General features: G+C 48.9%; 1 protein-coding gene across 1 annotated transcript in view; it reads right to left on the reverse strand.

The window, feature by feature from the left end:
• The window catches only part of CASQ2 (calsequestrin 2), a 301670-nt gene that overhangs the window by 52160 nt on the left and 235946 nt on the right, over positions 1 to 13564 (reverse strand). Inside the window, exons 6-7 of the mRNA XM_085620733.1 lie at positions 7252 to 7382; positions 157 to 202 (exon numbers count right to left, since the gene is read on the reverse strand). Of these exons, the coding sequence (XP_085476859.1) occupies positions 157 to 202; positions 7252 to 7382 (177 nt within the window). The remainder of the gene's footprint in view (positions 1 to 156; positions 203 to 7251; positions 7383 to 13564) is intronic.

The following is a 13564-nucleotide window of genomic DNA, read 5'->3' on the forward strand; positions in this document are numbered from 1 at the left end:
ACACACACACACCACACTCCCTCCCTCTCCCTCTCCCTCTCCCCCTCCTCCTCCTCCCTGATGGCCATGGGGCTGTGTCTGTGCCATATCAGACACACGCTCTGCTGCACCCACACATGAAGTATTACACATGCACAGCTGCAGGGGGTGCCTTACCCAGGTCTCGAACATGTCCTCTGGGCGTAACTTGCGCAGCGTGGATCTGAAACACAGAAGCAGAGGAGGGCGTGGCCAATGAGAAACACCTCAGAGAGGCTGACGACCTTTTACTGACAGGCAGGAGCTGGGGGCAGTCTGGAGTCACAGCACTGAAACATGAGGGGGTGCTACATTCAGTCCTCAGCTGCGCTGGGAGTGCAGAGTGTGAATCACACCGTGGGGTGCATGGCATGCATTACTTGCACACACCTGTGTTTCTTGCACACATCTGTGTTTCTTGTACACACTTGTGTTACTTGCACACACTTGTGTTACTTGCACACACCTGTATTTCTTGCACACACCTGTGTTTCTTGCACACCCTGTATTATTTGCACACAGCTGCGTTTCTTGCACACACTTGTGTTATTTGCACACACTTGCGTTACTTTCACACACCTGTGTCCCTTGCACACACCTGTGTTTCTTGCAGACACCTTTTACTTCCACACACCTGTCTTCCTTGCACACACCTGTGTTTCCTGCACACACCTGTGTTTCTCACACATGCCTGTGTTACTTGCACACACCTGTTTTCCTTACACACACCTGTGTTTCTTGCACAAACCTGTGTTGCTTGCACACAACTGTGTTTCTTGCACACTGTTGTGTTCCTTGCACACACACTTGTGTTACTTGTACACACCTGTGTTCCTTACACACAGCTGTGTTTCTTGCACACACCTGTGTCACTTGCACACACTTGTGTTCCTTGCACACACTTGTGTTACTTGCACGCACCTGTGTTTCTTGCACGCACCTGTGTTTCTTGCACACACCTTTTACTTCCACACACATGTGTTTGTTGCACACATCTGTGTTACTTGCACACATCTGTGTTACTTGCACACACCTGTGTTCTTTGCGCACACCTGTGTTTCTTGCGCACACCTGTGTTTCTTGCACACACCTGTGTTGCTTGCACACACCTGTGTTTCTTGCACACACCTGTGTTCCTTGCGCAGCCACTTGTGTTACTTGTACACACCTGTGTTTCTTGCACGCACATGCGTTTCTTGCATACACCTTTTACTTCCACACACCTGTGTTTCTTGCACACTTCTGTGTTACTTGCACACACTTGTGTTACTTGCACACACCTGTGTTTCTTGCACACACCTGTGTTCCTTGCACACACTTGTGTTACTTGCACACACCTGTGTTTCTTGCAAGCACCTGTGTTTCTTGCACACACCTTTTACTTCTATACACCTGTTTTCCTTACACACAGCTGTGTTCCTTGCACACACCTGTGTTACTTGCACACACCTATGTTCCTTGCACACACCGGTGTTTCTTGCACACACTTGTGTTACTTGCACACACCTGTATTTCTTGCACACACCTTTTACTTCCATACACCTGTTTTTCTTGCAAGCACCTGTGTTTCTTGCACACACCTTTTACTTCCATACACCTGTGTTTTTGGCACACACCTGTGTTCCTTACACACAGCTGTGTTTCTTGCACACAATTGTGTTACTTGCACACACCTATGTTCCTTGCACACACCTGTGTTTCTTGCACACACTTGTGTTACTTGCACACACCTGTGTTTCTTGCACACACCTGTTTTTCTTGCACACACCTGTTTTTCTTGCACACACTTGTGTTACTTGCACATCTGTGTTTCTTGCACACACCTGTGTTCCTTACACACAGCTGTGTTCCTTGCACACACTTGTGTTTCTTGCACACAATTGTGTTACTTGCACACACCTATGTTCCTTGCAGACACTTGTGTTTCTTGCACACACCTGTGTTTCTTGCACACACCTGTGTTGCTTGCACACACCTGTGTTTCTTGCACACACCTGTGTTACTTACACACACCTGTGTTACTTACACACAGCTGTGTTCCTTGCACACACCTGTGTTTCTTGTACACACCCGTGCAGTAAGGCCTGCACAGCTCCCCAGTAAACACTTGCCCTGCAAATATCAGATCCCAAATTACAAAGGAAGGGCCAGAATTATCAACACTTTGCAGTGGTACAAAACCACCAAACGTTACACAGACTGGTGCAAAGTGTTGAGTAGGGGTTTACTTTCCAGTGCTGGGAAGTTGCTTAAAAGTTACAAACTAGTGTTACCTTGCCTCGAGGTGGCGCCATATAAATAGCGCATGGGCGTTCCAGTGCAAGCATCCACGGTTTCTGACACAAAGCACTATGAACCAACATTTGTAGATGACTCCTCCCTGAGGATTTGTGCAAAGAAGGAGAATGAACTTTTCCTGTGTGCTGTTGTTGGACTTGGCCCTTCTGGCAGGTTCACCCCTGAATTTTTTTGCTTTTTATTGGTGACTTGGTGTGGTGATATTTGGTTTCTGCGCACTTTCCCTGTGTCCCAGAGGAAAGTGCGTGCGCATTCTGAGTGCATGTGGTGAGATAGGCCTGTCCTCCCATAGGAATGCATGGGGAATGTATGTGTCCCTAGTAGTTCCTGATGCGTGGGGTGTGCAGGCCCGAGTTTGGTATGTGTGGACTCGTGTGACTGAATGCTGCGCGGTGATGTGTGCGGCGTGCATGTACCTAGTGTGGAAGTGCCACTTCTAGAAGTGGGCACTTCGGTGTGCAGTGTAAAATGTGTGCCTTGTCGCGTGATTGGCTGGTTGAGGTCATGTAACGGGCTAGGGATTCCCCAGAGTCAGGATGAGTCACCCAGTGGTGAATGGGGAGATCAGCAGCTAGATGGGTGGGAGGAGTACACCTGGGTCCTGAATAGGGCAGGGTTTTCCCCACACAATGCTGGCTCCGCCCCCTGTGGTGCGACTGATGACTCTGGCCTGTCCACTGAATAGGGAGAGGGGCTGAGCACATCAAGGGTGCTCCCCAACCAGCTGCGACTGGTTTTCCCCCTCACCCTGAACCCAGAACAAAGGGTTTTAGTGTATAAAAATTGGGCTGTGTCCCCACAGAATCTGTTTTTTGCCAGGATCTTACCTGAGGGGGGCTGCTGCTGCCGCTGGACCAGAGGACCGCCACTTGGACTACCTCCCTGCCTGGAGGCCCAGTGAGCTGGCTCTGGGTCCAGCCTTGCCCCCCACCCCTGCCCTGCTGCATGCAGGGAAGAACTTTGCTGGACTTTGTGGTTCTTTTCATCCTACAGCGCTGGAAGCGCTTTATTTGTGTCCCCAAAGCGCCTGGAAGCGCTTCTGATGTGCCCTTAGCGCTAGGAGCGCTTTATTTCGGGAAGCCGGTGCCCACCCGGCGTTTGCCCCGTCTTTGCGGATCTTAAAGCCTCCTGGCAGGTGCCCACCCTGCCAGGGACATTGCCACTCGTTGGCGGGTGCCCACCCCGCTTTTTGTGCCGCTTTTGGTGGTGGTAAACTCACGTGGCGGGTGCCCACCCCGTTTATTTGCCTCACGTCGCGGGTGCCCACCCCGCGACTTAAAACTACCTTGAGAATCACCGCCGCGGCCCCGTTCGGCCGATCCGGGAGTCAGGCAGGCCGAGGGCGGGCCTCCGGGACAACCGGAACTTGCAAGAGGAGGGCGGGAGCCTACCCCGCCTCCCAACAAAGCATCGCGACTGCTCAGAGCCCCGGAGCCGGCAGGAGCCTACCCTGCGCCCCGGGGCACTCTGCCCAGAGGAGGAAGCAGCGCCGTGAAGGCCCCAGCCCCGCCGCGAGAGAAGTGACGGGAGTGCGGCCGGAGCTGGTGTGGAGGGGGCGCGAGGCACATTGTCGGTGCCTGCCCCTCCGCGTTGCAAGGAGCCTCTGAGTCCTCCCTTCAGCCGGTGAGTGGGGGCCGGATTTACTCCCAAGAGCTGTGAAGGCTCCAACGACGGGGCAGATATTTGTTCAGAGCCACGAAGGCTCAGGGGGCATTTCTTGGTTTAGAGCCTGCAAGGCTCAGGGGGCATTTCTTGTCGTAGAGCCCAGAGGGGCTCAGGAGGCCATAATTGTTCTAAGGGCCCAGAGGTGCCCAGGCCTCAGTCCCCACAGCTGCCCAGCACTTAGTGGGCAGCTGCCACGTTTAGCCCCCCCCCCCCCCCTGACATTGGGACATAGGGCGTCCTTGCCCCTTCAAGGCCAGTTGGCCTAGGGACTGCCACAGGTTGTGGCTTATGTGAGTTTGGCGCTATTCTTCCTAACCTGCACCACCGAATGTGTTTTTATGCGTCATGTGCCTTGTTTTACACCTCTAAATGTTATGCATCATGTGTTTATGTGCTTAGACCCCTACAGGTATTGTGATACTTAGGTGGTTGTTTTCTCCTAGTACAGGTGGTGCTAGTGAGGTCCTGATTCCCTGCGCAATATTTTCCTAAGGTGGTTAGGGTTGCGTAGGTGGTACTTACCTGATACCAGTAGTTACTGGTTGTGTGCTAGGTGTTATGTTGTGCTACAGTAATTTTCTATGCTAAGTTCTAAGAGTGCTAATTCCTGACAGTGGTCCATGTGGCCCTGTCCCCTGTACATATAATCCCTTGTAAATTCTGCCCGTGCCTGTTGGCACATTGTAGAGTGTGTGTTTTTATCTAATGTGTTGTGTATAATACAAAGGCTATTTTTATAGAATACCTTGTGTGGAGTTTCCTTTGTGGTGGGCCTGGGGTGTTGTTGCTGGGTGCGCGCGCAAACGCTTTACACATCGCCTCCGGGATAAGCCTGACTGCTCGTGCCAAGCTACCAAGGGGGTGAGCAGGGGTTATCTTTGGCGTGTAACTTCCTTGCCCTGACTAGAGTGGTGGTTTCTGCCTGACTTTGGCGCAAGCCTTAGCCAACCAGAAATCCCATTTCTAACAGCTGTCCTGCAATGGGAGAATCTAAGCAAAGTATATTGTTCCGGAAGGTTTGTCTTCCCGCGCAAAACCTGTGCTAGACTCCTGCAGACACTTTTACACAACGGTGTGTGAGGGAAACGCGCCAGCGCTAGGGAAGAGGGCTGCAGCGCCAGATGTTTGTAGATATAACAGTCTCCGCTCTCCCTTTCATGCAACGCAGCACCCCAAACCTTTCTGTAATCCTCATAAACTCACCATGGGAACAGCAGAGGCATTTTAGCGGCAGATGCTATAACCTGCAGGCGCCCAGAGCTCCCTGAGAATGCTGCGCGCTGCCCTGGTCACTGGTTCACAACACCGCAAACCTTTGTGTAACATGCCCAGCCCCCCATCACCCTCCAACACTAGAGGCTTCCATCTCAGCTCTGCCACCATCGACAGTCAGCTTGGAGCAAGGAAGGTATCCCAGGGGGTGAACAGTCTCATCCTAGAGGCTTCCATCTCAGCTCTACCCTCGTCCTGTAGCCTAGTGGTGTCGTCCATTTCAGAATGAAGATGAAGTCTGACATCACCGGCTCCAAAAAGATGGCTCTCATGGTCCCTTGGCCTTAGGAGGTACCCGGGGAACTGTGGGGCAGATCCAGGTGGATCCGGGGTGATGATAAGGCACTGGTCCGGCAGGGGTGGGTGGTGTGACCCTCTCCTAACAGCGAACTCCAGGTCCACAGACCATGGAAAGCAGGTGGAGGGCTCCAGCTCAATGCAGAGTCTCTGGGTGGAGTCTACCCTCTTGCTGGTCCAGCAGGGGTGGGTGGTGTGACCCTCTCCTAACAGCGGGCTCCACCTCCACAGCCCCCCCAAGAGCAGGTGGACAGCTCCAGCTCAATGCAGGGTCTCTGGGTGGAGTGTACCCTTTTGCTGCTTGTGGTCCAGCAGGGGTGGGTGGTGTGACCCTCTCCTAACAGCGAGCTCCAGCTCCACAGCCCCCCCAAGAGTAGGTGGACAGCTCCAGCTCAATGCAGGGTCTCTGGGTGGAGTGTACCCTCTTGCTGGTCCAGCAGGGGTGGGTGGTGTGACCCTCTCCTAACAGCGGGCTCCAGCTCCACAGCCCCCCAAGAGTAGGTGGACAGCTCCAGCTCAATGCAGGGTCTCTGGGTGGAGTGTACCCTCTTGCTGCTTGTGGTCCAGCAGGGGTGGGTGGTGTGACCCTCTCCTAACAGCGAGCTGCAGGTCTACAGACCCTGGAGAGCGTGTACATTTGTAAATGGTAGCTGAAGTACTCGTTTTAAGCCACGTTCAATTTCTAATGGAACGTTCTCCGGAAGCGTCAGTCTCAAGACTGCCGCTTCCGGAGAATGTTCCTTTAGAAATTGAACGCCTGCCAAAGGGGATTATTTACTTTGTTCCCGTGGCTGAAAACGAGTACTTCAGCAACCATTCACAAATTTACATGCTTCAGGACAACTTCGGTCCCTAATTGTTATCAGCCTCAAATGGAAGAGGTTACCCGAGACCACTATAGAGGACTCCATTGAATTGATACAATCACGACTTGCAGGACTACGTGGGTCCCTGATTTTCATCAGGCACCCACCAGCCTCGATTGGAAGAGATTCCCCTGAGGAATTCATACCTCAACTTGGGCTGTCTACTACCCCTTAGCCTTGAAGAAGACCCACCATGACATCAATGAATTAGGCTGTCGTCGGGGTCGAAACGTCGGCGTTACACGTTGGCTCAGCTACATCAGGTCTCATGGTTTAGATTGATGAGCACTTTGTGTCTTCTACCGGAGACATTGATTTAATTTGTTCTGACCGTTTCCCTCAATTTTCTTTTTTCCTAATTGTAAATCCAGTATGTTCATCTGTAAAGATTTTACTCACACTTGTATATAATGCATTCACATCACCAAAGTCACTGAGCACTTATTTCACTGTACTATATGTCACTGTTCGTTTAGACGGCCTTAGAAACCAAAATAAATATTCTGACTGTATCTGACAGTTATGAAGTAATTATTTTTTGACATTTTGGTTTGTTTGTGTTCTTTTGATATTCCAAATTGAAAAATACTATCTAAATTACTAATGGTTATGTGAAGAAATCATTCTTGTACCCTATGGGACCACTGCAGTTATGTTTCAGGCTTCTCCTAGGCATGGACTCTGCAGAGGTGTTAATACGAAGGAACGCATTACAATGTGCAGTGTGCGTATGTCAGTGGACGCCCTCTGGGTGAATAGCCGAGCTCTAGAAATACAAGTTGATTGATTGATTGATTAGATGGAAAGTAACACAGAGTCCCAGCCGCTGCCTCACCTCTTGTGCTCGTGCACAAACTCCACCAGCTCCTCCTCCGTGTAGGGTTTCTCCGGGATGGTGACCGGTTCATCCATGAAGGCCTCGTAGAAGTCCACTTCGTTCAGCTTCAAGTTCAGCTTCTTCGCAACCTGGTGATAAAGAAGGCTTTCAATGAAAAGAGCCTCCTGTGAAGGTTTACTCATCATGCCTGGAAGCAGACGAGTGACCCCAATGACCTGGATCTTGAACCTAAGGATGGATGTCACCTGTAGGGACTCACCTGGACAACGCTGGAGGTCCACATGCTTATTAACGAGACTACTTCTCTCTTCTCACCTCACATCTTATGTTCCCTTCTCTATACACTGTATCTTTCTCCAGGTATCTCAAAAGCTCTCTCTGCCTATTCTAAAATGTCTCCCCCATTAGTCCCTTATGCCCCCATTTTCCAGGGTCTCTCCTTTGCTTCTCCACAAGTGATATCTGGTTACATTGTCTTTCTCCTGCCTCCTCAGGATGTGTTTCCTGTTTTCATAGCATCTCTTGCTCTACCCATATACCCCCAATCCTCCAAGCTCTTACACCAAAAGCATCCTCCCTGAACCCTGGGATATCACAACCTATCACAGAGGTCTTGCTGTGCTGCTATGAGCACATGTCATTCAAGCCAACATCTTTTGAAGTCTGTCTCCTGTTTCAAGATCTTGTTCATTAAATTATAACATCTTCTTCCTCTTGTCACAAGATGGTCATACCAAGACCTGCCCCTGTCTACTCATGTTTTATATACTGTAGCATAAATTGCCATTTTACACCCAGATGTTGAATTTACATTTCTAGGATTCATAAACATGTCCTGTAGTACCAATGACATATCTTGGAATACCATCAACAAACCCTGTAGTACCATCATCATACTCGTTAATACCATCAACATATCCTGTAGTGCCATCAGCATATTCTGTGGAACCATCAACATATCCTAGAGTACCATCAACGTGCTCTGTAGTACCATTGACATATCCTGCAGTACCACCAACATACCCTGTAGTACCATCAATATCTTCTGTAGTACCACCAACATATCCCGTGGTACCATCGACATATCCTGGAGTACCAGCAACATACTCTGTAGTACCATCAACATATCCTGCATAACCACCAACATACCCTATCATACCATCAACATATCTTGTAGTAACATCAACATACCCTGTCATACCATCAACATATCCTGCAGTACCACTTTATATCCTGTAGTACCACTGTATATCCTGTAGTACCACCAACATACCCTGAAGTACCACCAACATATACTCTAGTACCATCGACATATCCTGCAGTACCATCGACATATCCTGTGGTACCATTAACATATCCTAGAGTGCCATCAACGTGCTCTGTAGTACCATCGACATATCCTGCAGTACCACCAACATACCCTGTAGTACCATCAATATCTTCTGTAGTACCACCCACATATCCCGTGGTACCATCGACATATCCTGGAGTACCAGCAACATACTCTGTAGTAACATCAACATACCCTGTCGTACCATCAACATATCGTGTAGGACCGTCAACTTATCCTGCAGTACCATCAACATATCCTGCAGTACCACTTTATATCCTGTAGTACCACTTTATATCCTGCAGTACCACCAACATACCCTGTAGTACCATCAATATCTTCTGTAGTACCACCAACATATCCTGTGGTACCATCGACATGTCCTGGAGTACCAGCAACATAGTCTGTAGTACCAACAACATATCCTGCATAACCACCAACTTACCCTATCATACCATCAACATATCTTGTAGTAACATCAACATACCCTGTAGTACCATCAACATATCCTGTAGTACCATCAACTTATCCTGCAGTACCACTTTATATCCTGTAGTACCACTTTATATCCTGTAGTACCACCAACATACCCTGTAGTACCACCAACATATCCTCTAGTACCATCGACATATCCTGCAGTACCATCGACATATCCTGTGGTACCATTAACATATCCTGCAGTACCATCGACATATCCTGTGGTACCATTAACATATCCTGCAGTACCATCGACATATCCTGTAGTACCTCCAACATATCCTGTAGTACCACCAACATACCCTGTAGTACCACCAACATATCCTGCAGTACCAACAACATATCCTGCAGTACCAACAACATATCTTGCAGTACCACCAACATATCATTTGTTACTATTGACATATCCTGCAGTACCATCATCATCTTCTGTAGTGCCATCAATATCTTCTGTAGTACCACCATCATATCCTGTACTAACATCAACATACACTTTAGTACCATCAACATATCCGGTAGTACCATCAACATACCCTGTAGTACCATCAACATATCCTGTAGTACCACCTAACTTGCCATGCAGGTTCCCCTGTACAGAATGGTGAAATCTACTTCACCGCTCAAACACTGAGCATCTGCAGCTCTTCCTGTGCGTCTTCAAGACCTACAAGGCCTCGGCTCTGGCCAGCGCGTGGTCTACAAGAGGCCGGTGGGAACCAGCACCATTGAAGTAACACCCATGTGAAGATACTTCTCGTGGACTCAGGGTCCTCATTCTCTCCCTCACACCTTTTTCAATCAGAATGAAAACAAGACTGGCAAGATACATGGCAACTATTCTCACATGACACAGACATCGCGCTAGTTTTTCCCTATTGTCTGAAGGTGAACGCCTGCTTCTAAGCGCTAAACACGTACTATAGTCTATGGCCCACTAATGAACCCTCCACTGGATTATGCCAAATTGTGTTCATCTAGAAAATCTGGTACATGGTTTCAGAATGGCAACAACCCCTTGGGATCGGCAGCAAAACTCCAGCAGGCAATCACAGCCAAAATCTTATGTCTCACACCCCGTGGGTGCAGGTGCTGTCCTTAAAGTGCTATGTCCCGCCCACAGTGCACATTATTAAACTGTGACGTCTGTGTTCAGAAATGGGAAGGAGATATTTGGAGCCAAATGGTTTCCTACAGTGAGCTCACCACTGCACCACCGTGGGTCTTACATTGTAGAATATGTGGCTTCACTGTCGCAATACAAACGTCACCTCTAGATTTAAACTTCTTAAAAGACCCCAAATATAGACTTGTTCCTACAATTTGAATTTACACCTCGGATCAAGGGACCACGCATTGATACTCTCAACCCTTGCTGCAAACAGAGAACGGGTGTTGGATACCTCATCTGTGTGTCACCTCTACTTGCAATTTCTGTGATCTTCTGAGGACCTCAGAATTGGGACTCCACTTTATTGCAGATGACATGTAAAAGTAGCATCATTTCTTGCTCACTTACACAGGAAACCTGCCATGCATCACCCCCATCACTGACAAGTATGAGGTACCAGCAGAATCTTTAGATAGACATAAATGAGGTTTCCGTGCCAACCACAGCAATGAGACCATGCTGATTGCCGCAACAGATGACATCAGAACACTCCTCGACTGTGGAGAAACTGTGGCCTCGATCCTCCTTGACCTCTCCAATGGGTTTGCGTTCAACACTGTCTCCCACAGCACCCTCATCAACAGACTCTACAACATAGGCATGCAGCAAGACGCCCTCAAGTGGATCACCACCATTGTGACAGGACGCACACAGAGCATCCGACCGCCTCCCTTTACCTCTGCTCTCAAAGACATCATATGCAGCGTACCACAAGGATCATCCCTCAGCCCCACCCTGTTCAACATCTACAAGACCCCTCTAGCAGATGTCATCAGATTCCATGGAATCAACATAATCTTCTACGCAGATGACACTCATCTGATCCTCACGCTCACCGAGGACTCCTCCAGCGCCAAAACCAACTTCTGCAACGCCATGACCAACGTAGCCAATGGGCCACCTGTCTCCAACTCAACTCCGACAAAACTGAAATACTAATCTCCTGGAAGAACACCTCCACATGTGCACATGGGACCACAGCTGGCGGCACAACTTGGACCTTCACCTACACCGACCAACCATGCTTGCAACCTCGGCATCATCCTAGAAAGCCAACTAACCACGAAATGACAAGTCAACGCAGTCATCTCCTCCTCCTTCCACACACTTCGCATGCTCCGCAGAATCTTCAGATGCATCCCAACCAACACCAGAAAGAACACCACTCAGGCCCTCGTGACCAGCTAACTCATCTATGGCAGTGCCCTCTATGCTGGCCTCTCCACCTAGCCTTCCCCAAAAGACTCCCGGCCATACAGAACGCTGCAGCCAGACTCATCATGAACCTCCCCAAACAAACCCACATCACCCCCACCTGAGAGACTTCCACTGGCTCCCCATCCTGAAGAGATGCCAGTTCAAGATCCTCACGCACATCTACAAAGCCCTCCATGACCTAGGACTGGCCTACCTCTACCATCGCCTGAACTTCCATGAACCCTCTAGACACCCGCGCTCCTCTTCACTCGCCCTTGTACACACATCCAACATCTGTCGCAGCCGCAGTGGTGTCTGCTCCTTCTCCTACATCGCTGCCAAGACCTAGAATGACCTTCCCCTCCAGCTCCGTTGCAGCCCCCTCACTGGCAGACTTCAGAAAGAGTCTCAAGACCTGACTCTTCGATGGAGACACAGCGCCCAGATACCCCTAGGGGTGACAGTGCAGCGCTTTACAAATGTAGTTTGATTGATTGATTGACACCTAGCACAGAGACGTCTGTGAGGAGTATGAACACGTTAATGTTAAAGATTTATTACCATATCAAACACAAATTCCCAGCACTGAAAAACGAATCTGTCATTACAAAGGTTAATTTTGTAATGAAATAATATTGACAAAGAAGCTTCAGCAAATAATGAAAAGGGCTTTTAATCCACTCAATCCCAGAGTTACCCAATTACTGACCTTATTCATAATCCTAATTCTAACTCTAAAGTGGCACTAACACAAACCATTGTCTGAACCTCCATCTAACAGGTGCCCTCGTCCACACTTGATTCCTTTTATCGATCCTTGTCCTGACCTTTTTAGCACCTCCTCAGGTTGTATAAACCGATTTCAGTGGCAGGGAAAAAATCTTTAGGGCATATTATCAAGCACGGCGTTATAATTATCGTCGCTCTAGCGCCTGAAAACTGCTGCTAAAGCGGCGATAATGGGCTTGATAATATGCTCTGGAGAATTCCAATAGAAACCCATGTTCACACCAGAACCTGGGCTTCTATGGGAATTCTCGAGGGCATATTATCAAGCCCATTATCGCCGCCTTAGCGGCAGTTTTCTGCCGCTAAAGCGGCGATAATTTTAACGCCGTTTCTTGATAATATGGCCCTTTATTTTTTATTTGTTGTAACAAAATGCAGATACTTTTGATGTACGTAGTTTTTCGTAAGTGTTTACGTTATCGAGCTCTTGCTTTCGTCCACTTTCTGTGAACAGCCAGGAGCCCGGATTTAGAGGAAGCAGGCAATGAAAGACCTGGCTTTCAGTCACATGTTTTATCTGCACCTCTGGTTGTCGGAACCCTTTGTTGGGCGTTTCCACCCTGGTGGACATTCTGCCGACGCAGGTACCGCCGTCTTTGTCATTGAGTCCACCGTGGTTTATGGTCGGGCCTAGATTCACAAAGGTTTAGCGTGGGGTGAGCATTACCTTTGTAACGCTAACCCAACGCTAAACCTATTTGGGGATTAAGAAACCAACGCTAATTGGTGTAAGTACTGGTTTGTATGGAAAAGAAACGCAAGGCAGCGCAAAGCATCACTTTGCATTACGGTGTGTCACAGGTGCTTTCCATGGTTGGCACATGGGCGTTCCCTTGCAACCACCCATGCTTTTTGATGCAAAACCCTACCTATTAACATTGGCAGACAGGGTTTTGCGTAAAACTTAACATCGCTAGAAAGCAGGAAGAATGTTTTCATTTTTACTTTATTTTCTAACTTTCCATGTGTGCTGTACTTGACGGCACACATAAAAAGTAGGAAGAGCTTTGAAATGTGTCTACCCATAGTATTTTGTACAGGAAGGGCACCCTTCCAGTTCAAAACCTATGCTGGGCTCAGGCACGCTCCCTAGCGCTATGGTGCTAAGGCGTTTGCCTGTCGCACGGCAGCTAAAAGCTGCGCTGACTGGAGGGAGAGGGGAGGAGGGAGCCATATCTCTGTAGATATGGTGCTCTGCTGCTCCCGCCCTGTCACGCAGCACAGTGCAGCCTCTTTGAGTGCTGCGTTGCGTGACGCCTTTCAGAATCTGGACCCACGTTTACAAAAGATGACTGTTCATATACCGCCCTATCTATAGGATTAGGGATGTCAATATGTCTACTGATTGG

The sequence above is a fragment of the Triturus cristatus genome, chromosome 8 (genome assembly GCF_964204655.1).
Source record: "Triturus cristatus chromosome 8, aTriCri1.1, whole genome shotgun sequence".
Classification (NCBI taxonomy): domain Eukaryota; kingdom Metazoa; phylum Chordata; class Amphibia; order Caudata; family Salamandridae; genus Triturus; species Triturus cristatus.